Source organism: Buteo buteo, chromosome 15 (genome assembly GCF_964188355.1).
Source record: "Buteo buteo chromosome 15, bButBut1.hap1.1, whole genome shotgun sequence".
Taxonomy (NCBI): Eukaryota; Metazoa; Chordata; class Aves; order Accipitriformes; family Accipitridae; genus Buteo; species Buteo buteo.
The window spans coordinates 12,377,778-12,405,732 of NC_134185.1; the positions used below are offsets into that span (position 1 = coordinate 12,377,778).

General features: G+C 38.1%; 1 protein-coding gene across 2 annotated transcripts in view; it reads right to left on the reverse strand.

Moving 5' to 3' along the window:
* Nucleotides 1–27,955, reverse strand: part of MDN1 (midasin AAA ATPase 1) — a 101,667-nt gene that overhangs the window by 45,110 nt on the left and 28,602 nt on the right. The window contains exons 20-51 of one of the 2 annotated variants that reach the window (XM_075046607.1): nt 27,809–27,922; nt 27,021–27,168; nt 26,741–26,851; nt 25,750–25,901; nt 25,084–25,262; nt 24,613–24,821; nt 23,366–23,512; nt 22,464–22,605; nt 22,205–22,339; nt 21,990–22,128; nt 20,888–21,026; nt 20,663–20,793; nt 19,001–19,145; nt 17,749–17,878; nt 16,944–17,177; nt 15,990–16,187; nt 14,305–14,513; nt 13,656–13,778; nt 12,197–12,394; nt 11,998–12,105; nt 10,687–10,875; nt 9,476–9,565; nt 9,103–9,363; nt 8,685–8,955; nt 7,572–7,731; nt 7,149–7,265; nt 5,731–5,939; nt 5,036–5,181; nt 3,944–4,146; nt 2,630–2,850; nt 1,479–1,592; nt 555–687 (exon numbers count right to left, since the gene is read on the reverse strand). In XM_075046607.1, the coding sequence (XP_074902708.1) occupies nt 555–687; nt 1,479–1,592; nt 2,630–2,850; nt 3,944–4,146; nt 5,036–5,181; nt 5,731–5,939; nt 7,149–7,265; nt 7,572–7,731; nt 8,685–8,955; nt 9,103–9,363; nt 9,476–9,565; nt 10,687–10,875; nt 11,998–12,105; nt 12,197–12,394; nt 13,656–13,778; nt 14,305–14,513; nt 15,990–16,187; nt 16,944–17,177; nt 17,749–17,878; nt 19,001–19,145; nt 20,663–20,793; nt 20,888–21,026; nt 21,990–22,128; nt 22,205–22,339; nt 22,464–22,605; nt 23,366–23,512; nt 24,613–24,821; nt 25,084–25,262; nt 25,750–25,901; nt 26,741–26,851; nt 27,021–27,168; nt 27,809–27,922 (5,205 nt within the window). The remainder of the gene's footprint in view (nt 1–554; nt 688–1,478; nt 1,593–2,629; nt 2,851–3,943; nt 4,147–5,035; nt 5,182–5,730; nt 5,940–7,148; nt 7,266–7,571; nt 7,732–8,684; nt 8,956–9,102; nt 9,364–9,475; nt 9,566–10,686; nt 10,876–11,997; nt 12,106–12,196; nt 12,395–13,655; nt 13,779–14,304; nt 14,514–15,989; nt 16,188–16,943; nt 17,178–17,748; nt 17,879–19,000; nt 19,146–20,662; nt 20,794–20,887; nt 21,027–21,989; nt 22,129–22,204; nt 22,340–22,463; nt 22,606–23,365; nt 23,513–24,612; nt 24,822–25,083; nt 25,263–25,749; nt 25,902–26,740; nt 26,852–27,020; nt 27,169–27,808; nt 27,923–27,955) is intronic. The other variant, XM_075046608.1, reaches the window with a different exon arrangement.

A 27,955-nucleotide genomic window follows, 5' to 3' on the forward strand; every position in this document is an offset into this window, starting at 1 on the left:
TGTAGCATAACTAATTGCTTGAATATGGTTTCTGCAGAAGCAAGCTTCACAAAGAGCAGATTCCTGACTTCAGCAATCACCAGGAAGGCAAAAGTAGTGAGCTACTAAACAGAGGCACCACCATCACCTGTAGGATATGTGAGCAGCTGCTTCGTTATACTGTAACTGCAAAATCTGTGTACTTTTTTGCTCTTATTAGGAAAAGCAGTCCAAATCCAAAAGCAGGGCAACTATTTAAGTTTTATGTCAGAGATTTCACACTGCTGCTTCTGCCTCTTTCATGCTTTATTCTGCAGTTCTGGTTTGTCCTTGAAGTACCCCAGCCTATATAGAATGCTGGGAGCCCTGCTCCCTATATTAAAGGATTGGTTTTAGTCTGCATCTACAGAAAACAGAAGCAAAGAATTTAAACACCTCTACGAAACCTCTGCCTGGTGTTTTAGACCACATCTGTCAAAATCTAAGAACATACTTGCCAGACACCACAAGTGTTTATACAGCACTGATTACAGTCATTGGGCAGTCTTCACGAGTTGTTTTTTTTTGTAACCCACCGATTCGCTACAGACTTCAAAAGGATTAGAAGCTGATCTGTGTGTTCCATTTCTGTATCAAAGTTCATGGAATTTCTAATGATATCCAAAAACTGCATATTCCATCTTGGGTCCAGAGGCATCACATGTTCATCTGGGAAGGCAGACAAGACAGGACAGGACAGCAGTGGAAACATTATTCAGTTAAAGACTCTCCTCAATCCCCCTGCCTATGCAAGAACATCAGGGAAAGAAAGAAGGAAGCCTAAGAGGAAGGCAGAGTCTTAAGCTCCCTCAGTCCAGATACCCAAACAGAAAAGCATTAAGTTGACTGCAGGTTCTGTAAATTAACCAGTGGTCAGAGCACCCAAAAAGACAGCCTGGAAACTCAAGTCCAACTCCCTTTTCCTTCACAGTCCAGGCGAGATACCTAGGATCATCCATAAAGGGTCCAGTGCCACTGTATGTAACTTTCACGCACCTAACAAGCTTGGAAAGGAAACCACAGGCCTGAGCTCCCTGTAAAACTCCGAGGGATAATTATAGGCCTCAACATAGGTTTCAGATAGGCCAACACAATAAATGCTGGGAAAAAACAGGATGCCTGAACTACCCAGTCAGAAAGGCAGTTGATATATGCATCACTCTTAAGAACATCGCTTAACTCTGAGCTGTGGGAATACACTTGGGTCACAGATACACAGGCAGGATTCATAGTCATAGCACTCGTATCTAATTTGCATAGGATTAATGCATTTAATTGCCATATTTGCGGTTCTGAACAGCAAGAATGGCTTTGTTGTTATTTCTTTTGCAACGAAAGCAATGTATAATTAGAATTTAGCCTTTGTTTTGTTACACACATTTCCTAAGATGGGTTGCAGTGTGTTCAGAGAGCAAATACAGGAAGCACCAATGTCTTACATCAATTTTTTTCAGAAGTACCTGTCATAGTTGGCTGTAGCAACTTGATCATGTTACTGACTCCAGATGAGAGGGGACTGGCATAGAAACTTCCAAGGGCTACAGCACCTGCTTCCAGCTGAATCCGCACTGGATCTGTAGGTGAAGGGGAGAGAACATAGGTGTAAAAGACAGAGCATCTAGTACAAATAAATAAAAGTGACTTCAACTGAGCCAGCATAAGCAGCCTGAATCTCATCTGTGCATGCACTCTGAACATGCTGGTTGCTCTTATTTTGTATTAGCTCCAAGAGGTCTTATAAGCAGTCAGAATATCATGGAGAAAGAGATAAATCCAGTAAAGTGTTCTAGTTAAAACTGGTGATAGTTCATGTACGTTATTAAAAATATAGTTTGTGAAAATCCATGAGTTTATACCTTCAAATCTTCCTCTCAGTATATTTTTTTTTTCCCCAATTTAAAAAAAAAAAAAAAATCACATAAGAGCATAACTCTCATTAAAGTAACTTTCTAGATATTTTCTAGTTTATAGGCACACCTGCCTGGAAAAACAGCAAGATCAAGGGGGAGCAATCCCATTCATGTAGGAACAATACAGTCTAAGATTTCACACCATACAAGGAAGCTAAGTGTGTGAATTACTTGAACCAAAGCCTGTCTAAATTCGCCACAAGTTTAATGCAATTAATGTAATTAAGCAATGAATGCCTCATCTCAGCTGCTATCCTCAATGTTCAGGCAACATAGCTTCAGGGAATCTCAGTTCTGCAGTTTCCTGGAATTCTAACCATTTGTATTTTAACACCAAATAACCAGAAGGCATTTTACTGCTTTTACTATCGCTATCAGAAAAATAGTGAAGAGAAAGGCATATTTGCTTAGATAAACCAAGAGGTATCCAAAAACAACTGTAATTCAGAAGCAGTAAAAGTTACATGCATGCTTGAATAAACAAAGGTGATGTTTAGCCCAAAGTCTCCTGTTGTCCCTAATATGCGCAACCTGTTTCCGTCTCTCCCTGAAGCCTCAATGCCCTTGATTTAGTGTGGGTAGTTGAGAAGTTTCATATCAGATCATCTGAATGGTCTGGATGTTTTCACAGAAGACTTATGATTTGTGAAAATATAATGAATCAGCCCTTAGGCAAAAGAGAAAGTGAAATAATTACATACCAAGCACCTGTGGCAGATTTTTGGCAAAGGAGTTGAGCCATTTAACTCTCAATGTCCAATCTTGATTGGTTGCCTTTTCTATGAACAATTTCACTGAAGCCTGGAGAACTTCCATTTTATCCATCCAGTCTGCATCTTTCTCAACAGCACTGAATTTGAGAGTCTCGGAATTAGTGGACTGCATAATTTTTTGAAGATCTTGCAGAGTCAGTGGTAGTGTCCTGAAACACAAAGAATTCCTGGAATCAAGGGCTTGAACTGCCATAAGGCAGGAAAGAACATATTTTACAAGTCAAGCAACTCAGCACGCAACCATCTTCAGGCAAGAAGTTAGCAATGCAATAATCTCTCTTCTTTTCTTTATTTATCTTTAAAGCCAGTTTCCAACTTCAAATCAGTTGGGCATGTCTACTATTAGGAACTCACTACTACAAAAAATTCATGCAGTGCCAGAAGTAACTAGGCACAGTATTTCACTGAGAAATTATAATTGATCTGTGCACCAGAATGATATGTGAAGGTAAGTTAAAAAGACGATGACAGGAGAAGTGTCATTGATGAAAAAAAAACCCAAACACCACGTTGCTAAGGCTTTACAATTTCAACATTATATCTTAGTACTAACTTCTACAGCTTGTTCTTTCACTGGAAGCAAACCACAGTACCTGTCCACAGTAGGTCACTAAGCAAAGCAGGCAGGAAGGAAGATTTTGCACCAGTATTGTGAAAATAACAGTTATATTGCACAAGAAATCATTTAGAGTTTTTGCATATGGCCCCTGCACATGAGACTTCTTTCAGACAGCTCTGTCTGAAGGAGGAAATTTGTTTATTCACCTGAAGCTACTGGACCTAAAATAACTGATGAATAATTGGTATACATAAAAGCAGGAAGTACAGAGGATCATTAGTATATTTAAAGCTAGTTAAATGCTCATTTTTTTAAAAGCTCAGAAGGAAAGTGAAGAGATTTTGGGGGCTCTTATTACCTTGTAAACCCAGTGTTTGCATTCACATTTTCTGCTAAATGCCTACTCCTAACTCAACTCAAAGTGGGTCAAATGTACTTACTGAAGATTGAATAGAGTCAAGTATTTTGGACTGAAAAATAAACCAGTAAATAATTAAACTTGTATTCGTAGTGGTTGCACAGAAAGGTAACAGGAGCCTCAGTTACAGAGTGTGACGACCATAGTCTCTACCCACACGATTTGTTCAAGACAAAGTTTTGCAGGGAACAATGACGTGCCACCAGTAGTTCACACATATCTTGTTTCTTATTCATTTGACAAAAAAAAAATGTTTCTTGCCTACCTGCAGTTTTTAAGGTTTAGTCTATTCAGACAATACATTAGGACCTGTGCATCACTCTGGACTGTCGAAAGAAGTGAGTCTTCAGCTGCAAACAGACCTGTAGGTAGGGAGTCCGGCCACAATCCAATGGCTAGCAAGGAGTCACCCCATGTTTCATGGGAAGCCAGAGATGAAGCATGCTTCGTAATCAGTTCTAACACAAGCTACAACAACCAACCAAAAACCAGTTTACAATCATATTCAAACATGTATTCAAGTACAATAGCTCAGAGAACTCTAATTACATGTATTTATTATGAAATCATTATAAACCAAAATTTTCTACAAACACTATATAACCTACATGATAAAGGTACCAAGCCATTCCAAGCATAAGTGAAATAACATACTGTACAGTTTAAAATAGGACATGCCTATTGCTATCTCCAGATGACAGTGTGCAGAGTGTTTCAGGCTATAGCTTCATCAGTATTAAAATCCTAAAGTCTCAGCTGAAGCTGTTTAAAAACAAGTAAGCCTCAGAGTCCAACTGGGATACTCTCTGGCTCCCTTATGCTGCAAATGAGTGAGCCACTATCTACAAAATGTCCGACAAACCGCATTTATCCCTGGGGAATATCTCAATAAGCACATCCCAGATTGACAGTCTTTATGCAACTCTCATTCATCTGACCTCTGTCTCCAGTAGCATGCCACCAGGCTGAGAAAGTGTGTCATGAAAGGACAGGTGACAGCTGATATTCACCATTCTTCACCATTCAATACCAAAAAACCCAATTTCTAGACCTTCAACCTATCTGTTAGAGTAAGTTACATGCAGAACTGAATGCTTACACTGGAACCAAAAAAAGGCTCAGAATCTAAAAGATACAGAAAATGCCCCAATGCTACTTAAACCCTCTTCTTCATCCCCTGACAGATGCCCGAGAGGACCTTTAAAATTGTTTGATTCATCTCTCCAAGAGCACCATCTTCAACAACCCCTTGCTCAGGCACTTAGGAAACAGAGGATCTCAAACACTAGCCTCATGAAATTATATTTTTCATGTATCTAGATGATGTAAGAAAAGCTTTCAAATACAGGACTTTTACCTTCTGGTTTATTTGCAGTTGTTGTGAGCGGCCATAAACTTCCCAACAGGCTCTGTAAAAAGACTTTGCTAATCCAAGGCCTCTTTGTATCTGCTGCACAATTAACACAGCAGCCTGAAGCAAAGGTGACAAAGATGACACAGAACCTGAAAGATACACAGCATTTAGGGTGATATGAATGTTTAGTAACTGTCAGCCCTTTAACCCTCTGAGGACAAACACCACTTTAGACCCTGAGGAAGATACAAAACAAATGTATCCTACAGGGTCCTGAAAACTGAATGGGTTCTTCCCAAGGTTAATAAGAAAATCTGACAAGACTGTAAATAACAGGTGACCAGCTCAAAATAAGACATCATGCAGCTGAGATGAATGAAACCCAGTGTCATCTTGTTCCAAAGAACAACTTGAACAGGCCTTGTGCAAACCCTCTATTTCCTTGATTTTCTCTTAGAATATATTGCCTTTCCTATAGCAACAGACAACTGACACTTGTCAGTGTCTGATGTCTCCTTACAAAGCACTCCAGTTACCATCTTTTTAATGACTTGGGCCTACTTTCCGAGAAAGCAAAAAACAACCCAAACCAACCTGATTATACTTTTATGCCTTTACTTACATCAAGACACAACACAATAAAATAACCAAGCTTTATGTAATGAGCCCAAGCTCATTACTGAACAGACTCTTTTTACCTGCTATTGCTGTCTTGGTTTCTGAATGCACAGCCATAAGTGCATCACAGATGCTATCTCCCACTAAACCCAAACCATGCAGGAGTAACTTCAAATCCAGATCATCCAATACATTTCCATCATTCTCCCCAGGAATGTAAATTTCAATCCCACGATTCCGCATGGCTCTGGATATTTCCCCATGAACAGGATCCATGGAAAGGAAAAGCCTGTTGGATATTAGAATAGAATAGTTCAGATGGAAGGGACCTGCAACAACCATCTAGTCCATCTGCCTTACATTCTTAAGATGGAACTTAGGGCTTTAAACTATCATTCCAGAACCACCAAATCTGCTGTTCCATTAAGTAAATTTATCTTCATAAGAAAGGGGATGCTGATATCTAGAAAGGCAGAGACATCTACTGAATTTAAATAAGAAATCTGTATGAATAATTATACTTTGAAATTAGCCACAGATACATTGCATGATTTTTAACTCAGTTATATTCGAGCTATGTCTGTTTTATCATTTGCCTACTTACAAAAAAGTTAAACTACGCCTCTGAGCTATAAAGACGACTTTTAAGAGTCTTAGCAACAGCTTCAGATAAATCTGTGCTATTTAAAAACTAAAGTATCCAACACTCAAGTAGTTAATACTATCAGCAGACATCTCATAAAAACAAGGAGGAAAAAAACCTTCTGAGATACAATGTAGTGAAAACAGGTTTCTGAAAAGTCAAAGATCTTGTTTCCAATTCAGAGGAACCAAAGCACATCAGTCCCAATATTCTTTTCATGAATTTATAAAAAGTAGGAATTATACAGAATACTCTATGTTCTCCTTACATCTGCCCCAGAGACTACTTCAGGTCTGAGAGAATATGGACTGTTTGGTTTTGTTTTGTGGGTTTGGGGATTTTTGGGGGGAGGACGTGGCGGGGGTGGAGGAGGGAAGTTGTGTTTTGTTTTGGTTTTTTAAGTTCTGTCACTGCAGGAAACTCAAAATTATGGATGGGATGGAAAAAGCTGGGAAGAAAATTATTATGTCCATACACCAGTTTTCATTACCAACATATCTGAAAACTTCACCATCTTCAACACACATATTCACAACTCCATTACAGTGAGACAGGGAAGTACTGAAATTCTAAATTAGAAATGAATAATCAAGGCAGAGGTATACTGCTATGAATTTTCCAAGGTAATAGTCTGTGCTGCAACAGGGATATAAAGCCAAGCCTCTTAAGCTCTATCATATGCTCATCACAGTGCAGTTTTCTTCCTTGCCAGACAGACAGCATCACTACAGTACATGGCAAACTGAACAGCATTCAAAATACCAAAAGACTGGCTCACTGCTGACATTTTTTTCTAAACCTGCTATTTGGTAGGAGAAAAAAAAAAAGGCAAAAAAAAGCAGAAACACAAAGCACCTGAAGTTTGGATGAGGAGCTATTGTAGGAATTGTGCCATCTATCACACCTCTCTCACTCATGGTAAGAACACCTCCTGGTTCAAGTAAAGCATTCAAGCGGTCCAGCACAGAAGGGCTATATCAAGAAGAAATGTATATGGTTATAAAAAGGTAGCAATTTGATCCCTTTCTGATCTGAAATCAAAATGGTACCAGTCTTAAGCAAAAAGCTAAACAGCTAATTACATTATAAGGTAACAGGAAAACTATCAACTGCTAAGCTGTCTAAGAAGGAAGACATTCTTCCAGAAAATGTAAGTTCCTGCTCCCATGTATTATCATCATGCAAAATGTTCAGTTGTGAACCATACATTAAGAGGCAAAGTCAATTAGGGACGTCAAGGGATTTACTCAGTGAAACAAGGCCACTAAAATCTCTTACTTGCAGAAGTTAACATTGTCCATCAACAACCAGTCTCCAGATTGCAGGGCCTGAACCAACATCCCATCCACCCACTCAAAAGTGCCATGGCTGTCACGGTCAGCTGTCTGGGCCTGCTGCAGCTTGAAACGCCGGAACTCTTCTACCAAGTGAGCAAACTCTGAAAGGAAGTATTATCTTACATCAAGACTTACATTACATTCTTACATTACAGCTACATTAAGGTAGCTTCCTGTTCCATTGACGAACAATAGTAGTTATTTTGTTAATAAACATACATGCTTCCTACTTTTTAGGGGAACATAACAGCAGAGGGTCTAATCTTCAAGTAGCCTCCCATGGGCAAAATCCATGAGGACAGAGGGGGTTTGCAAGCACAGAGAAATATAACGTAGACTGACACTTTTCTTCCTAAACAGACACTTTTCTCCGTCTCTTCTCCCCCACAAGAGGAAGTCTGATGGACATTAATGCCATATTTTAGGCAATTATTAAAAAAAAAAAAAAAAAAAAGAAAAAAAGAAAAAAAAAAGAAAAAAAAAGAAAAAAAGAAAAAAAAGAAAAAAAGAAAAAAGAAAAAAAGAAAAAAAAGAAAAAAAGAAAAAAGAAAAAAAAGAAAAAAAGAAAAAAAGAAAAAAAAAGAAAAAAAGAAAAAAAGAAAAAAAAAGAAAAAAAAAGAAAAAAAAAGAAAAAAAAAGAAAAAAAAAGAAAAAAACCCCACATGTTATTCTGCTGACATTTGTAAAGCTCAGGTGATCAATGCTTCAGAGAACAAATGCTAGAATAAAATATCTGAATTCCATTTCTTAGGAATACAAGGTAAGAGCTGTATTACATCATATGTTGAGTAGTTCAGTTCAGGAGAATTTCGGTGTGGACTACTGATCGCTATCAGGTGTAACCACACAAAAAATAAACCTGAAGAACCATCACCAACGTAACCTTTTCAGAAGCTAGGCTGTAGTATAAGTATGAAGTAGTATGAAGCAACATAGAAAAACCTACACCCCCCCCCCCCCAAGTTTTCTCAAGCATTCACTGTGGTTTTATGTATTTCTCTTATTTTCTTCAGAGGAACATATAGTCTTACTTCAAATCACTCACCATACATACCTGCCTTTGAATAAGAATTTATTTTGTTGTTTAGTCGCTGGGTAAGTACAAGTATTCCCTCCAGCTTGCTCACTAATTCAGCTGTAACACTTCTACTTCCTTCACCCAGAGATTTGGGTTTGTAATTCAGGATGAAACTGCTCCAAGCACGCAGCACGAGTTCAGCATCATCTGCACAAATTTCTGTCAGAAGAAGACTGTCCCTCACTAGTGTGCTCACAGCATTCTCCACTTTTTCCAACAGGCTTTGCCATGGCCTATTGATATCAACCTGCAAACATGCCATTATGGAGTTAGTTCATCCAGAAGATTATGGTGCCTAAGGCTCCGTTTGGTGCTTAAACACTAAGATCACAGCGGACTGACCACTGTTAGGTAGGAAGGAGAAATATTGCCATATTACCAAAACAGTATTTACCTGTTCAAATCCACCCAGGAGTTCAGTTGTATCCATTGCACTGTTCATTGCCATGATTTTCAGTCGATGGCCAGTCAGATGGGCCAGCAGCTCAACAAGACTGGTTTTGCCAACAGCTGCTGGGCCAACCAGGATGACCATCCAGCTCATGTGCACGCATTTCATTATGGACTCAAGAGACTGCAGTGAATGATGCAGAAGTGAGAGATTTCTGCCAGGCCGAGGAATATAGTTGCCACGAGAAAGAACTGAATAACCAATCTGGAAGGCACAAGACATGCATGGGTGAGTACTCAAAGAGGCAAATGAGAGCTCAGTTGTGCAAGTTACTTCCTTCTCTCCCCACTCACAAAACCTCTTGTCAACAGCTTACCTGAACATTATATGGAGTGATGTGAAACTCTCTGGTTCCTGTATACACATCAGCCTCCTGGCCAAAAATGTCTCTAAATATAGATATAACCTAAAACAATTGAAAGAGTAAAAAGAGACTTATCAGTCTTAAGTTATCCATTGTTCTAAAAATTTACTTCTAAAGTAGCCTTCCCTCTCAGCTCCACAGCAGTGCGATAGTAACTAACACAGTTTAATCACAAGTGTCATTTCATTCAAAGTGCTGCAAGCAATTAAAGTGAGTGTGAGCTGTCCATAGCAACCCCTTTCATTAACTGTGCTTTCCTGTGACTTGAAATACTCTAAGTAATGTTTCTCTTTAACAAAATACTGCGAAAGAACTCACTCCATAAATAACCTCTTTGATAACACTCAAAAACATAATACTACTACAGGAAGGGGAAAATAAACCCAGGAGAAAAATATCCAGTCACATACAGTCAGTAACTTCAGTATTATAATCTGATTAACTTTTAGTTTAGTACCATTTAAATGATGTGAAATTAAACAAAAGCAAAAGATTTCTAGACAAAAGAGGGATAAGTAGGTGGCAAAGGTGGAATAAAAACTGCAGTGAGTGTGTTTTATTAGAGGAACCTTAAGCAGTGAGTTTAACAGAATGAGGGGAGCAATTTGACAGGCAGATGAAAGAAATGACAGATAAATAAAAGTCAATAAAAGCAATCCAAGCCAGAACAATTTAAAAATGCTGGCAGGGAAGGGCAGAATTACAGGACATTATTTTCACTTACTGTACTGACATAAATGCTTTTAAACCATAACTTTAAGAATCTCTCCATATCTCAGTGCCATTTCTCTTCTCTGCTCCCTATCTTCTCTTTCCTCACAAATATGCATGCAACCCAAAAAACTTTTATGAGAACGTTATTATTAATACAGAATCACAAAAGAATATGTTGTGTTTTGCTCTATTTAAGTCCTTTGTTATTCTACTTGTCTTCATTCACACCAGCTTTCTGCTTTTATACTAGTAGGTAATTAAATTGATATTTTAAATGACAAGAGGAGCAGGTATATATGTTAAACCTCAGAACCCCAAACCAACTTATTTTTCTTTTGTAAGAGGTAATGCCTATGAATGAATTGCAAGGTATCTTCAAATTTACACCTGGATTTCTAGAAATACTTCCTGGCAATCTGAAGAGCAAAGAAGGAGAACACAGGGCTCACCTTTTCTTTGTCTTCCCTGGTTCTCATTCTTTCTCCGTATACCAAAAATACATGCTGGCCTGGATCATAACATCCTGGTGACTGGTCAACAAGCATAAGCTGGCACCAGCGGAAAAGATCACGTAAGTTGAACTCCCAGGGTCCTCCTTTCTGTCCCCACTTTTTTTCAGCCATTATTTCTTTGTCAATCTGGAAAAAGTAGCAATTAAAAAAAAAAATCTTTTATTCCACTCATGTGCTGGTCTTCAAATATTAATTCAACTGAACTTCTGCCTTTGGCACTGCTTACAAGACAGAGGACAATAGAAAGAGCAAGCTGTATTCATTTTTCTGAAGATGTCAGGAACTAAAGCTTAATTTTAGTTTGTCTCTCCTCTACTAATTCTCTAACATTCAGCTCAATTTTCTTTTTTACTCTTCACTCTATACATGAGTATTCAGTAAGATGCGGCCACAAAACATTTTATGTAAGGCCACAGAACCCTACTTTCTCTTAATATTACTACACTTTTTTTGTTTCATGACATGAACACAATTTCAGAAGCATGATCATAAATAAAATTCTTACTGTGAATTTTATATCCTGCACTTTGCACAAAATGGCAGCATCTAAGCCACAAAATAGCTATTAAGTTGATGCCTTGCAATTAATGCTTGTTGAAAAGGTTTTATATTAGCAAAATTTTAGATCTGAGCATCTCTGAATGCTTTGCCATAGACAAATCCTATCAGGAAAGACTTTCCTTTTATTGGTGTCTCAGTGTTCCAGAAGAATGCCACATATCCTTACAAGCTTCTGCTTCTGTAAAGGTCAGATGCTGCTTTCACTAACAACATCCCATAATAAAGAGCAGATTAAAAATTCAGACCAGAAACAGAAATAGAAACATTTCAGTTCTTGTTAAGATATAGCTCATTTTGTTTGAGCTTCAAGAATAATCCATGTGTAGAAACCCATTATTTTCTCAACTCACTTCACCAAGCTATCAAACCATAACTGTTTCTACCTTTTGTAGAACAAAGCCTTTTACATATATATATATATATATATATATATATATATATATATATAATCTTCTGTGAAAAATAATGCCTCTTCAGTTATCAACCAAGTATCTGATTATAGTGGTACAAGAATTCAGGTGGGTTTTAGTGGTGTTCTTCAATTTCTTCTGCACAGACTTCTATTCCTATTTTTTACCCACGCACTTCTCTATGAAAATGCTTGGAAATATAACATTAGACTTAATTTTTTAAATCTTACTGCATTCTGCCTACTTCTACACAAAAGAAATTAAAATATATACTTACCTTGTTATTGAAAGCAACCATTTTAGCAATAATACTTTTATCAATAGCAGGAAACAGCGTATTCCCAATAAACTCCATATCTTCTGCTGACAGTGGATCAACATACACCTGTAGAATCAAGAGCATGCCGAGTGTTGTTATAGGCAGACCATTACAAGACAGGATCATGACATAGTTTAAACCAAACAAATAAGCTTGCCTGTGTAAATCTATTAAGAAAGGACTTGGGCAGACCCTTTCTTCCACCTCCTTGTCTGTACGGATTCTGGCATCCAAAAATCTTAGTCATCTTGTGCTGTACATGAAAATTCATTCCCAATTCTGGAACATAAATCTCTGCTCTGTGGTCAAAGCATGCGTTTAGCCCCTCTAATACAGACTGAGAAGCCAGATTCAACTGAGGAAAGAAATAAGGATACAATATTAATGCTCCAGAAAACACTTCTGCACAATCTCTAGTTTAACAGTCTGGGATACACAGAAGGTAAATTAAATTTCTTTGCTGTTCTAGCACTGCCATATATTATTACCTTTAGCTACACTGTTATTACATTGGAGCAACTAACTAACACTTTTCCTTATGTGCACTTGCTATTTGTACTGTGTTTTCACCATGATAACAAAACAGTTCTCCATTGTAAAATCTGCATGTTCAAGATGTTTCTTCTGAACTTATGTTCATACATTTGTGACATTCAGAGGGCTTTGTTTGTCTGCTTGTTTTTTAAAGGAAGGCGGTCTGGGTTATTTAAATATAATGGTTGTTTAAAGTGATATTCTTCACAATAGGGGAAAAAAAAAAAAGGTATACAAACAGCTAAAGAATTTAAGGCCTCAAGCTGCGGCAAGGGAGATTTAGGTTAGATATTAGGAAAAAATTCTTTACTGAGAGGGTTGTCAGACATTGGAATAGGCTGCCCAGGGAAGTGGTGGTCACCAGCCCTGGAGGTATTCAAAAAGCGAGTAGACAGGGTACTCCAGAACATGGTTTAGTGGGCATGGATGATGGTTGGACTCGATGATCTTGAAGGTCTTTTCCAACCTAAATGATTCTATGATTCTAAGATTTTGCTCTCTGCAATAATTAGAATGCACGTTGCCAAGAAGTGAGCTCTGTGCATGCATATGCTTGAAAGCACTTGCTACATGATACATGAACAAACCTGTGGTTGCAGGATAGCTTATACTGGCAAAATGGAACTCTTCATCTCAATTACATCAGTACCCAACACAGTGTATTAGTTCCAGCAAAACACTTTCTATTTCAGTGAAATTATATCCATGTAAGAGCATACCAAAACTTCCATTGACACTCTTCCCAAAAACTTTCAAATGTAAATCAAAGCTATCCTTGGATTTCTGCAGTAATTTAGACTGGGATTCAATCTTTGTTCTCTTGTCTAAAAGAGGTCTAGTCAAAGCCAGTCTTTTACACTCCCTCTGCAGAGGGCCAATGGGCAGAGGGACTTAGTAGAGGGAGATTAATTTTCTCTTACACGGAATGATCACCTTCAATGTGGCACTAGATGCACATAACTAAAAGTAAGCAAAATTTAGTTCAGTCATCAACCCTTGAAGGTATTTATCCTACATGCCACATCATCACCTTTGCTTTTCCAGAACATTCTATTTTATTTGTGCCCCCAACTTGAATTTACCTCATCTAATACAATCCAGTGTCCAGCCTTTAATGCTGCTAGTAGTGGTCCATCACGCCAGGCAAATTCTCCTCCCTTCCCACCTTCAACAGGCAAGTCTGTCCCAAACAAGTCTGTCACATCCTTTGGGAGTAGAGAATAGGTGATTGGGGAGGGCAGAAATTACAAAACTAAACAAAAGTTCATAAAAAGCCTTCGTTAACTGTACTTCACATTTTCTCCCTCCCCTTTTAATACCTACATTTTAGCTCTATTTAAAAAACATCAGTAATTACAAGATGCTAAAAGTTTTTCCATGATAGGATTCCAGTGATCTGCTACTATATTTAACAACAAAAAATTAAATTGGAACAGAAAAGCTAAAAAGCCTTAAAGCTGTTTTCAAGTAACTTTGCAGAAAAACACAGTAGACAAAGATACGCATGTCTTCACTTGAAAAGAACAGAAAAATCTGGGAATTGGTATTTGCTTACAGAAGCTCACCACTTTTTCTGTTTCCCCCTTCCCATTTAGTTTTATCTTGAGACCAAGAAGGAAAAGCTGACTTTCAGACTCAGTGCCAAAGGTAAAAAGAACTACGCTTTTTAAGTTAAACAAAGCATCGCCCCTGCCATAAACACTAAGTTACAAAGATAATATTTTACTCTACCGTTTGCTCAGACAGGTTGATTCGAACAAGACAGTTTCCCGAGGCTTTTGCCAGGGCAGCAACTAGACTGGTCTTGCCCACTCCTGGTGACCCCTCCAACAAAATAGGTTTGTTAAGCTGTAGGGCTCTTAATAGTCTTTGTGCATTCAATGCTGTAGTCCCGGCATTTAGAGCATAATCTGTAATGCTGTTCCTCTGGAGAACAGGGCCTAAAACAAAGGAAAGGTAAACCAGAAAACAATTAAACCAGAATGTTCGTTTATGCTGGAACTGCTGACAGTGTGCTTCTGAATGAGCTCATTCTGTCTGTTAATTGCTGATCTCATTACAGCAAGTAATGGAGATCAAGCTTGTATCCCATTCTGAGAGATCTGGCACATATACTTTGTTTGACCCACAACTGTGTCTCAGCCCATCTCCGCATATTTATGTTGAGTTTTGCAAAAAGCATATGAATATACAATGTATTTTGCCATGAAACTTCCGACACTTCCCCATTCATTACCCAAACTAGAGATCTATTACTGAAAAATCATAAATCCGTCCTTGTGCTTCAGACATGTCGATCTAAAACTCAAAAGCAGCTTTTGAAAATTTGGCACTGAAGGACACAATTCAGTCATGTTATAGAACAACCTATTAATCTGTTCCATACACTCACTGCCAGTTCTGTGAAGGAAAAGTGCCTTAATTAAAGTGCTCTGCTAGGCACATATTTTCTTTACTGTTGTTATGACATACAGCAAGGAAAGAGTACAGAGCTCGTCTGTCAAATTCCAGCCAGTACAGCTCACTGGGACATCACTGTAATACGTTCTGACATTCTGTAATACAGCACTGCTCAGGTATACAAGATATTTATCACCAATCTACCTTACGTATCTTGATACCCATTTAGTATGAAAGAGATCCTTCCTTTTTTGATCTAATTGGCAGAGGGAAACGAAGCAATTTACAAAAAAGCATTACCTTATACAATCGCATGACTAACACAATCCATGAATATCAAAATGTTCAAAGATGAATGATTAATATGGCATTAGGAACACATAGTTCCATATACTAAAAACTAACCAGTTGAACTAGAAAGCTCATAGTCATCACTTTTTAGTGCCATCACTGTATTTTAAGGGTAGAAAGCAGTATTTTGGTAGTTCCATTTGCATTAATTTGTCACACGAGGAACTGAAATGCAGGGAATAAATTTTGCAAAACTGCAACGACTCTTTTGAGAGGCTACAGAAAGGCAGGGCATTAGTCTACATTCTGTTTAGCACTGTACCCAGGACTCCTGATTCCCATGCCTTACAAAACAGCCAGGATGAGCTGTAACTTCAGTTAGTGGAAGTTAGCAGACATTCTGACCATGCAAAGTGACAGAAAATTACAACTCAAAATTAAAGAAGCTTTGTTACATCAAAAAACCCTACTAAAATTGGGCCATTAACCAGTAATTTTAAAAAGCTATCAAAGAAAGCAATTAACAGACGTGTCTTCTTAATAAATGTGATCAAGTTGCAATCAACACACTTGGAGGCAGAAAAGGCATTTTTCTAAGGCTAGAGAACAAACTATAAATTGTTCTGAAATGGTTCAGGTATCCTACTTAGATTAAGTGAATAACAGAACTATTGGGAATAAAAACCACAGAATAAATGTCCACCCACTCCCACAAAATCTCTTGCCTCTTGGAATAAAAAAGGGGTGGATTCCCATATAGTTGTCCATCCACACAAACTCTTTCTCCTTTGTTCTGTCATAAATCTTTAGTTCATTCTTCTGATAATCAGTCAGCTCAAGGAATTGACTCATTTTCTCACATAAGAATGTCAGGCATTTTTCACGAGCTAATAAAACCATATCAGCTGAGCAGGATGTTGTACCTGTAATTAGAAAAGTTAAGTGTGCTTCAAAAAAACACGTTCATCTTATGATTAAGAAACTCAATTCCTTCACAGATGCCATTTTTGTGTAGTATTCTGTTTCAGGCTTATATTTCGTATTAGTGCTTTTGCTTGCCAGTGCTTCCAGTACTATTTACCACAGACAAATTGTTCTGTGAGCAACAGAATTAAGTGCACCTTATTTCCCAAACCCTTTCTTCTACCACCACCATCATCCTGACCCCTTGCCATAGTCTGCCCAGGCCTTCCTTCCCTGCATTTCTTGTGGCTTCTCACTTTTTCCCCACTCCCACATCTCCTATTTATCAGCTGGGCCAGTGCCCAAATGTGCAAAGATGCATTCTGAGCTATGCACATGACACAGGCTAGCACACACAGGTGCTGACATGGGGGGTGGGAGTGAGGGAATAGTATGTGGTCATGTAATTAAGTACCATATCAGCTCAGAAGACTCAATAAAAAACACAGGCTTTCTTAATCTGTGTGCTAGCCTTTGTAATATTACTATTATTACCTCTAATTTACTTAAGCTTGCTGTATTATTCAAATTCTTGCTACTGAAACTCAAAAAAGGCATATGAAGCATGGGATATTGTTAAACAGAAGTGAAAACTTCTCCTAGAAGAGTTCCGTGCTGCGGCAAAGCATTGTGTTTGCATTCTACTCAAAAACATTAATACAAATATATACCTTCCTATTTCTCTATTTCTACCGAAATGAGCACTGAAGACTTACCTGATCCTATTCCATCAATGTATACCAAACACGCAGCATGGATAAAAGACATCATTGGAGAAATGTAAAGAAGGCTATATTCTTTGGCAGAATTCGACTCTTCATCCTCTACCATGACATTCATAAAATTAACCCATGACAAGACATCTCGCACACTGAGAATGCACTGGCGACCAAACTCTTGATTAGTCAGCCATTCAACAAAGTCCATCATGAGCTCTGCTATGTCAGCCCCTGAAAAGAGAGTTAAAAAAAAAAAAAAAAAAAAAAAGGAGTTATCAAATAATTTTATTGGTCATATCTACTACATTGTTGTATAAAAAGTACCACTAAAGTAGGTACAGCTGTAATGCATGAGCAACGTGGATGGGTACTCTATATCCTAACAGGCAGAATAACTGAAGAGTAAGTCTGTGTCTGTGCTGTCATTACAGGCCCTTTTATATTCAAGTAACAAGACAGAATCAAGTGATTAATACTGACAATGAAGCTGCTGGCAGAAAATGAAGCACCAGTTCCTTCAACACCCTACATTAAAACTAAGACTGGGCACTGAAGGGCTGGGGATATTTCAACTACCTGGATGGTGAAGTAAATACAGCCTGGAACTTACTTCTGGCTAGCCATATAGCATACACAACGAGGGAAGAACAAAGTCCAAAATATTTCATAACTGTCCTCAGAGAGAGATGTACTTACAAGAAAGAGGGACGCAGTGATATAAATTCTGCGGAAAGTTTAGCAGTCTCCAAGCTGATTTTTTTCTTAACAACATTTGACTACAAACACACAGAGAAATACCCACCTTGATGGTTTATTCCACCCAGAGACAATCCTGGATGAAGATTGTGTTTTACAATCTGTATCAAATCATCACGGCCATTGCTTTGTGGACACCATATTTCTGTAAATCTGTTGCGCAATGCAGGAGAAAGCTGCAAACAAGCAGAATGACATAGCAACTCAAGTTACATTACATCACATTACTTAAGGTTGCACTTAACCAATAGCCTTGTAGCCACAGTACTTGCAAAGAATAAATAAAGTGACCAAGCTAGACCTTTCCTTCTAATTTTGACAGGGCCACTTTGTAACAGAATCTTCAAGAGAATGTGGATTTTAACATTTCTAGTAGTGGCATCAACGCAGGAAATGGCTGACAAAGAAAATTCAAAAGAATATGGGAAGAAACCGAGCTGGTTTGCAAGCACCAAAGCTCCATTATACTCTAGGGCATCACGTATCAAACAATGGCTATTTAATCTCCCTTTGCTTATAGAAGCAAACTACCACACGGAAATTTGCCTTCATTTACAACTCGTTTCTGTAATTCCTCTCAATCTGCCTGAATTAGTCAAGCAAAAATCATTAGCACAAAAGCAATGCAGAAATAAATCCCCTTTAAATACATGGCTTTACAATGACTTGTTGTGTACTGTAGAAACCACCTTAAATGGAGTACCCATCTTCTTCTGGGTAAAAGAGCTTATAGTTTTTTTCAGTGCTAGCTCTCAACACTGCTTAAAAGTTTTGGTTTATTCTTTTTAACCTGTCTTAAGTTACTTAAAGCCAGAAATCAGAAACAGATTTTTTTTTCATTTAATGAGAAAGGTCTTTTGGGATGTGATGTTCATATTCACTGAGAATGACAAGATGGCTTCTAACTGTCACTTTCTGAACAGTATTAGGGAGAATAATCTATTATGCAACTTCACACTACTCCAGACTCATGTTAGCACTGAATTTACTTGGTTCATGAGACACACTTCCTGTACTTGAAGTATTCTACATATCAAGCCTACCTAGAGTATTTAGAGGCCTGAAGTTTTCTTTGACATTCTGCAAGTATTAACTTATATTGTCAAAATGACAGCACAAAGTAGTGATGGAAAATAGATAGACCCTAAACCTCCTTTAGAGTAATGAAGCAGATGCCTACTAGGAAGCACTGGATGCCACAACTGGCATGATGCATTTTTGCATTGCACCTCCAATCACTGAACAAGTCAATATGACCAGAAGATGCATGCTGTCCTTCCAGTTTCTTTGACATTTACCTCTTTTTTCCCAAAGTCACCTCCTGGGTTCATGGTTGCAAGGATACGAAATTTCTTTCCTGCAACTAATAGTTCTACCTCATTCTCCTCATCATCTTGACCACCTTTTTCAGCAAGTACCAATGTCTTTTCAGCTTCAAGAACACTAGAGAGAAGGTTAAAAAAATTGTTTATTTTAAATTTAGTTTCACACTTCAAAAGGTCACTTAAAAATGAAAATCACACAGATTGGCCTCATTAAACTTTCACTGCCCTAGAATTCATAATAAAGATTTTAAATCTATTCATCCTCCCCAGTTGAGAACATTTCTGATTTTGTTCAGCAGGAAACTCCTTCCAACCTTGTTGACACGGTTCAGTTCAAATGATCTGTCAAAAACCTTACCTAATAAAGTATCTCACAGCTCTCTTTACAAAAGCAATGGCAAAATCTATATTCATAGGAGCTATATGAAGAAATCTGCACAATGAACCAGTCTTCACGCTGACAGACTATACATCTGAGAAGCTTTCTACTATGCTTTTGCGGGTTTGGGGGATTTTGTTTGTTTTATGAGCTGTACTTCACTGTACACTAAAAGCTGTAAAAGTTTGAGCTGTTACCTGTTTAGAAAGACACTGCTCAGTATCACTATCAAAACAAAGAGGTTAACTGAACTTTATGAAAGAATGATAGCTGCAATAATACAATGAAAAAAAACCCAGCTTGTAACAGAGGGTTTGGATATGGTAGAAAAAATAGCTGCTAGTCATCTCAGTATAATGGCTAATGGAAAAGACTAAAATTAGGGATACTGCTGCAACCAGATAATGAAATTAAATTTATATTTTATTATTTTTTACACACACAAGTGGGGAATAACTAAGATTTTGTTTCTGGGATTTGACAAGACACATCATTTTCAAGAGCTCACTGACAGGCTGAAAATATTAATGTTGCAGATGGTTAACTGGAGATTTTACTTTTAGTTTTATTTTCCAACTTGACTCATGCTGTAAACTGTCTCCAGATATTGTTTAAACTGTTTCAACTGAACTTGGGCTTATGCTTTTAATTTCTTTATTCAGGGACACGAGCTATTGAATAAAGCAAATCCTTTAATCATCTTACTTTTGTTAATGAAACAAATTCAACAACTAGAGTGCAGGTCAGTCCGTAGCAGCACTATAAAGCCAAATGGAAGGTAATGGGCCCAACCAAAGCATTCAAAGCCAACATAATCAGTGTACCAACATATGTCAAGCAAACATATACATATCTGCTTTTCAATCAAAGTACCTTTTATTTTTCCAGGTAAGTTAAGACATCAAGACTTAGGCAAGACAAGGCACTTTCATCTTGTCTTACCTTACTATCTTTCCCCCTAGCTGTAATTAAAATTTCAAACTGCAAAAAATTGTCTAAGTATTACTGTGATTAAAACTAGCACCTCTGTCAGATGGATGACAGTTAGAAAACCAAAGCAAACTGGCACAGAAGTTGAAATATGAACAAGGCCAGAGTTATTTAGGTCATTCTCCCTTCCAGCAAGAACTACACGATTAAGAGAGCAGCTCACCCAGGCCAGAAAACAAATGTGCCTGAAAGAAGCTAGATTTACCCCGCTCATGTTTGTATAATGAATAGACACACTGAGGATACTTAACACATTTAAGACATACCTGTTAAGTCGCTCTAGTACAGAATCATCAGCTAAAGAAATCTCATCGAGGAGGAAAAAACCCTCCTCTTTCATTGCTAAAACAAGAGGTCCATCACACCACTCAAAGAGTCTAGAACCATCAGATTCCTCCTAAGAAATGGAAAAGGAATTGAAAAGTCATTATAATTGCCACTTTTTGCTTCCATGGTCACACTATCCAAACTACTATTGATGCAAGACAAACCTGGTCTTTCGACCTCTGTCTGACTGGTCGCAGTCCTCCCAGGAAGTCTGAAGTCTCCATATGCAAGTGGCAATTTACTGAGTATAGCTTCTGATTTGTTAATGCTGCAAAGATCTGACAAATGGTAGTTTTACCACACCTGCAACAAAGTAATTTAATGGAATGGGAAGAATGAAAAAAAAAGAAAGAAAAAAAAAAGAAAAGTCAGCTCACTTTGGACAGGATCCATACTTTCATTGAAGAGCTATGAGGCAAAGGCCCAGCATGCCAATCTCATTCTGTTCCTTTCCTTGAAAGAAATTTATGCAAAATGAAGCCATTTTTGGCACAACTGTTGCTGACTTGCATAAGATGCCTTTAATTGAATTTAAATCAATATCTGCATTGATGGATTTCTGCAGGTTCAAAGTCAAATTTATTTCAGCCTGCCCCTACAGGTACTCAACTGGCCTAGCATTTCACTAAACTGAAGATGCTACGTGTCTAGACCAAGCCTAAGTCTGAGGGAATAAACTGGTGAGTACCTAGAGTTCTCATTTATTACACTTAAATAATTTTATTTATCCCTTTTCTTGCACTTTTGTTCCCTTCTCTCCTTGAAATATTTACTCTCCAGCACAGGAGCAAACAGCATCTACTTCCACAATGTCCTTTACAGCATATGAGGCAGTGGCAGGGGTGAGAAGCAGTAGCAAGGCCATATTCAAGCTCTTAGAAAACGTAAAGCAAATGTGCTCTCAAACAGAAAAATGTCACAATTCCCCAAAAGCACCCTCTCCAGTGAGGCACTGTGAGATTCTATAGAGCACCTTGTGAAACATAGGGACAGAAGTCAGCTCACTTCAATTTTACTACTTTCTATATAATTTCTATGTAGTTATATACATAATGCAGATAATCCCATTTAAAGACTTGTGCTGAAAGAGATGCAATTGCTTCCCCTCAAAAGGGAACTGTGGAAAACAGCAGCTGGAAGTCTGCCATGACAGAGGCTTAAATTGTCCCAGATCAAAGAAGCACTGAAGCCCACAAAATCATTTTGTGTCTGACCCAGTGGCTGGTGCAGCACTACAAAAAACTGCATCATAAAAAGCAAGGTTACCCAGTGTCTCCCACCAGCAGTACTGGTTCACCAAACTCCAGGGCTCGTCCCACCAAAATGGCAAGTCTCCTCATCCCTTGAGTCCAGACAATATGGTTAAAATCTCTGTCCATCACCGACATCTGCATGGAGGATTTAGCTGCACAACACAAAGCAATCCATCAGCTTCAGCCACATCTAGAGAACTACCAGTGTGGTCCTTCTAGGAAACTCACCCAGTAGCTTTTTGACACTTTCCCCTGAGAAGAGAGACTCCGGATATAGTTTCTTCTTGAAGTGTTTTTCAAGGACGCTCTGAATAACATCCACCTCCTCCTGTTTCCTGACTCTGCCTGCCAGAAGCATAAAACCTACAAAACAGAGGAAGAGAGAAAGCAATTACTACCTCAATCAGCAACAAAACTTTATACTTAAGAACTAGGGTTAGAAAGCAATTCTACAGACACTTTAAAAACCTGAGGTAGCAGGGCTCACCATCATTTGCTAAGTGCTGAAGCCAGTCATACTCCTTCTCCAGCTGTTCTGCCAATCTGTACCTTTCAGCCCAACGAAACAGATCCCGCAGGGTAATGAACCCATGCTTCCCAGCAAACACTGTCGAACCTCTGCGGTAAGACTGTCATAAGAACAAAATGTGAGCCATTTTTTCCATTAACATGTCCGAATACTTAAAGAAAGCTAATCAGTGCTCTCTGATGTGACACTTCTTCAAACAAACTGTATGGAAAAAAAAAAAAAAAGTCTACCACTGTCACAACTCCTGAACTCAAATTACCATTAAGTGGGTATTTGATAGGTACCAGGAACAAAATAATATAGATAATAATAAATAAAAATACTAAGAAGAAAATAGGTACCTGGAATAAAACAAAATCCAAGTAAAGATTAGGTTCTACACCAAAACGTATGTTAGCACTTTGAAGTGTGCTCTGGTTTGTGCTGCTAAAATTGCTTTTAAATACGAGATAGTTTTAGCTACATACTAAGTGTTAAATGCCTGTTAAACACAGGAGTGTCAGAACACATGCAAAATTACTGCTTAAAAATAATACCAAATTTAGCATGACCCAAAGACAACTACAAATCCAATACTGTACTTTGGATCCAGAGCAAGGGATTATTCTACATATCAAATCCCAAGGCCTTTGGTTATTAATTCTTTCGCTGCTAGCTTTCTCTCAGATCTGACATCACCTTCTCTATTCCCTATCTTAACCACTGAACTAAGTACTTCGGTGGATTCTCTTCCATCAATTATGGTTTAGGTTTTTAAACACCTGCCTGTTAGCAACACCTCTCCCTGCAAAGGAATTTCTATTACTTAGTGCTGAAATGTGTTTGCACGTCTTCTGCAAAAAGAAGAAAGACTCTCATACTTGCAGGTCTAACATGACTTTGACAAGCTTGCTGCAATAAGAAGGTGGCAAACTGCATCGCTTGTGCAGGATGGTTTCCAGTTCAGCACTTGGCAGTTCATCAAAATGCAGTTCCACAAAACGATTTCTGAAGGCTCTGGACAAAACCTAAAATATGAGACCATACTATTGCTTGAACTTTTTCCTTTGATATTCTTCATGTTATATATCTTCCCACACACATCCAAAGGAAATATAGTGTCATAGCATACAAATTAGTATACACATAAATGCTGAAAGAAAGCATAAGAGAGAGTCTGGATTACAATAAAAGCTTTAAAACATGTTGTGTTTTAACTGTGGTAGGCAGCTAAGCACCAAACAGCCACTTGCTTACTACAATAGGATGAGGGAGACAACTGGACGGGTAAACGTGAGAAAACTTGTGGGTTGAGATGAAGATAGTTTCATAGATAAAGCAAAAGGTGTGTCTGCATGAGCAAAGCAAAATTAGGAATTCATTCACCTCTTCCCATTAGCAGGCAGGTGTTCAGCCATTTCCAGGGAATCAGGGCTTCATCATGCACAATGGTTATTTTGGGGAAACAAACACTGAAAATCCCACCCCTTGCTTCTTCTTCCCCCAGCTTTATATGCTGAGCATGATGTCATATGATACGCGATAACTCTTTGCTCAGCTGGGGTCAGCTGTCCCAGCTGTGTCCCCTCCCAGCTTCTTGTACACCCCCAGCCTACTTGCTGGTGGGGTGGTGTGAGAAGCAGAAAAGGCCTTGGTTTTATGCAAGCACTGCTCAGCAATAACTAAGACATCTCTGCATTATCAACACTGTTTTGGTGACAAATCCAAAACATAGCACCATACCAGACACTATGAAAAAAATTAACTATTGCAGCCAAAACCAGTACAAAATGGACATCAATAGCCGAAGTCAAATCTCTTCTCCAATGCTTTTGGACAAGAAATGCTGAGTCAAATATAATATACATGAACTCCAGTTCAGTAAAGCACTTAGATCTCTACTACTCAAAATTATTTAGAAATTTGGTATCTGCAAAACAAGCAACTAACCTAAACAGAATCCAGCTGTACTGAAAGTTAGTCCACAGCCACCTCAACTCTCTACCTCTTGACAGTTTCACATTAATTCTGCACTATGCATCTCAAAGTTTTTGCATCACACTTCTACGTACGAGAGAGATTAATTCCCTAGAGTCGTAGCTACTAAAGGGAAGAGATTATAACAGACCTTTCTGCCACCATAAAGCCCTGGAGGATTCTGCGTAGCAAAAAGCATGAAGCGAGGGTGAGCTTTGACAACTTCCTGGGTCTCAGTAATGAACAGCTCCCTGTTATCATCCAACAAACGGTTGAGAGCCTCCAGAACATCAGTGGGAGCCAAATTCAATTCATCTAGAACAATCCAGTAACCTTTTCTCATTGCATCTATGAGAATGCCTTGGAGGGAACAGAAAAAGTCCTAGTTAAAAATCTAACAAACTAAATCTAACAGAAGCATGAATTCACATACTTCTAGCAACCAGTTTTCACTCAGTATAAATGGTAATCCAGAGATGGAAGCAACAGTGTTGTTTAAGTTGTTGAATTGTCTTCTTTATGTCCAGTAGGACAAGTATGATGAGACAAACATGAACTCTTACGAAGAAAAAAGCAGTGAAGTGAGACAGGAATTTGGAGTAAGTATAATATGCCCACCCACCTTCCTTAAATACCAGCTTCCCAGAGGCATCCGATGTATAACAGCCAATATATTCCTGGATGTCAGTATGCTCATGATTGTTAATCCTTACACAATGATTGCCAGTAGCAGCAGCCAACCAGCGAATTAAACTGGTTTTACCAACAGAGGTCTCTCCTTGAATCAGTACTGGATGAGTCCTAAAAGCAATGACCAAAATAGTGGTTTAGAAGCACAAGGCATATCTTTCTCATATAGAAGATATCAACATGATTTGAAATTTTCACAGATCTACATCACCAAAACTACATTACCAAAATATCACCACTTAACTCACTTGGAGTATCCAAGATCATACACTAACAGGGGAACACAAGTAACTTTACTCCCAAGTGCTAACTGCTACCCATGAAGCTTTACATGGCAGTGTGAAATAAGCAGGTTATTCTAACTGCAAATCTCTAGATTATCATTTAATTAAAACTAGGTATGGCAGTAAGATGGTTTAAGGAGACAAGAAATACATGTATAAATTCAAGTCACTTTATAATGAAAAGTTAACTGCAAAGTAGAAGGAGATGGACAGTATTCATGCCAAACAATAAAGGCTAGACAGGCACCTACACTCAAGGCCAAAATAAACATCTTTAACTTAGTTTTTTAATGGAAAAGTTGAAACAGACTTACCCTGCAGACACAACTCTGGCAATGTCTTTCAGATTAAGCTTGACTGAAGGGGTTAGCACATAAGTCTCATCTACAGTAGGTTCTTTATCCCCAGCTGAAATCCAGTATCCCTCTATAAGTATAAATCTCCCTCCTTGGGGTTTTGGTATTTGCTAAGGAGACATGACAGAAATAACAGATTATACAAATGAGTTTCAATTTGCTAATGAAGACAACTACTGTTGACACCACTGCAATGTATTCTGTAAGAAGTCGTTTTAAATTCATCCCTGAGCACTCCTGCAGTAAGCGCTGCCCCTTGTCACAGAATGCAAATTACAGCAAAAGCCTGACCAGATTATTTCAAGGTCACAAAGCAGGAATCTTTGCCAGTGCCATGAAGATAAAAATGTCTCAAGAGTCCTAGCACTGAATTTTAAAGTACACTTCCAAGCAGGAAATTGGCTTTTATCTTTTTCTATTCATATATATTTTCTAATACGAAGGGGTTTATTCTGAAACAAATACCTATCTCTTACAACTGGCTTCCCCATCCCACCTGCCCAGACCCCCATGCAAAACTCATACTGGGCTCCCAAAACTAGTGAGATTCTTCCTTTCCCATTAGAGACAAAGCACAGATGTTTGCTTCATAACCATATGTTCTGAATTTGGAGTCTAAAAATAAAAAGCCTGTGAAAGCTCCTCAAAGTCTGTGAAAGCTTTACAGTTGGAGTCACTGTATTAAGCTGCCCACACTCCACAATGCTGTAATTATTCAGACTTCCATATTTTTTCAAATTAACAAATAAACTAGCTAACATATGGGCATTTCAAGCCGAAGTAAAAAAATTACAAAGGAACAGTATTCATTTCTTTTTCTAGTTCTTATCTTTGTAACATGAAAAACAGGACTGCGAGAAGGAAATGTAGACGAAAAAGGCAGAGAAGACAACTAAAAATAAATTCTACTCTGAATACTAAACAGCTCTACATAGGCTTAGTTACCTACCTGCTTGAGAAGGCTTTTGATGTTGCCAGAGACTATATGCTGGCATATTAGCTTTTGAACTACTGGGTGAGAACCTCTGTCAAGCTGCGTCAGGAAACTCAAACAGAAGCCCTAAGAAGAAGAATAATTTTGAGTGATAAAATGAAAAATCATTAGGAAAAAAAATATAATTAAAGAATCATTTCTGTTCAATACTGCACTCAGAAGAGAGGATTATCCTTTATCCAAACAGTCTTTGTAGCAAATACACACTGAAACAAACCCCAACATAGGTAATCACCTCATACAGTGAGCGTGGTATGCTGCTACATGGATTAGACGCTGCAAATCTCAATGCCCTGCAAAGTGTACGGAGACTATAGTGAGGTCTGTGGCCAGTTCCATCCACCAGTTTTGTTTCTGCTTCCTTTCTCACAGATAAATAAAAGCTGTAAAAATAAAGAGTTGCACAGTGCTGTTACTGATCACACCATTGCTCTAAGGAATTAAACCTAAAGTATGAACACTTAAGCTTATCTTCAATTGTCACTTTTTCTAAAAGCTCCAGGTTAGGAAAGCCATGCCAAACTCTGCCATCTGTATAGTCAGTGAAGCAAGGCAACAGAATATTTTAGAATCATATTTCTGAGAGAGCTTGATATACAGAGAATGACTATGAACTCAAAGTATTCTAAACATGTAACATTTCTTCAGGTTAATGCAGTGAGATAGTACACCTTGAACTAGGGGAAAGAAAGGTAACTTGATAAACACACAAGACTTTCATTGGTATGATCTACAGAAACAAACCATTTTAGTCTCAGATGGGAAAGAGAACTGCAACAACCGTGCCTTTTAACTGGTGCCACCAAGAAAGCAATTCTGAATAAGAAACCTCCCCACAAGTAGAGAAACCTTCAGAATTAAGAGGATGAATGTCTACTCTCTTCTGTTTCCTAAAGCCATGCAAACTGCTGCGTAGGAAGCATTATAGTGTTTCCCAAAACAGTCTAACTACAGACTACAGTTACGTACTTTCTTTTTGTGACTTATTCCATCAAGGATTTAAGGAGATTACAACCAACTTACTTCACAATTCCTTGTACTGTATTTTTGTTCACATTCAAGCCTCTCAGATAATCCATGATAAGAACTTGCAAGTCTCCTTCATTTCTCAGTTCTTCTACATAAAGTTCAGTAAACCTGTAAGAATCAAATCAAACCATTAGTTAGTCT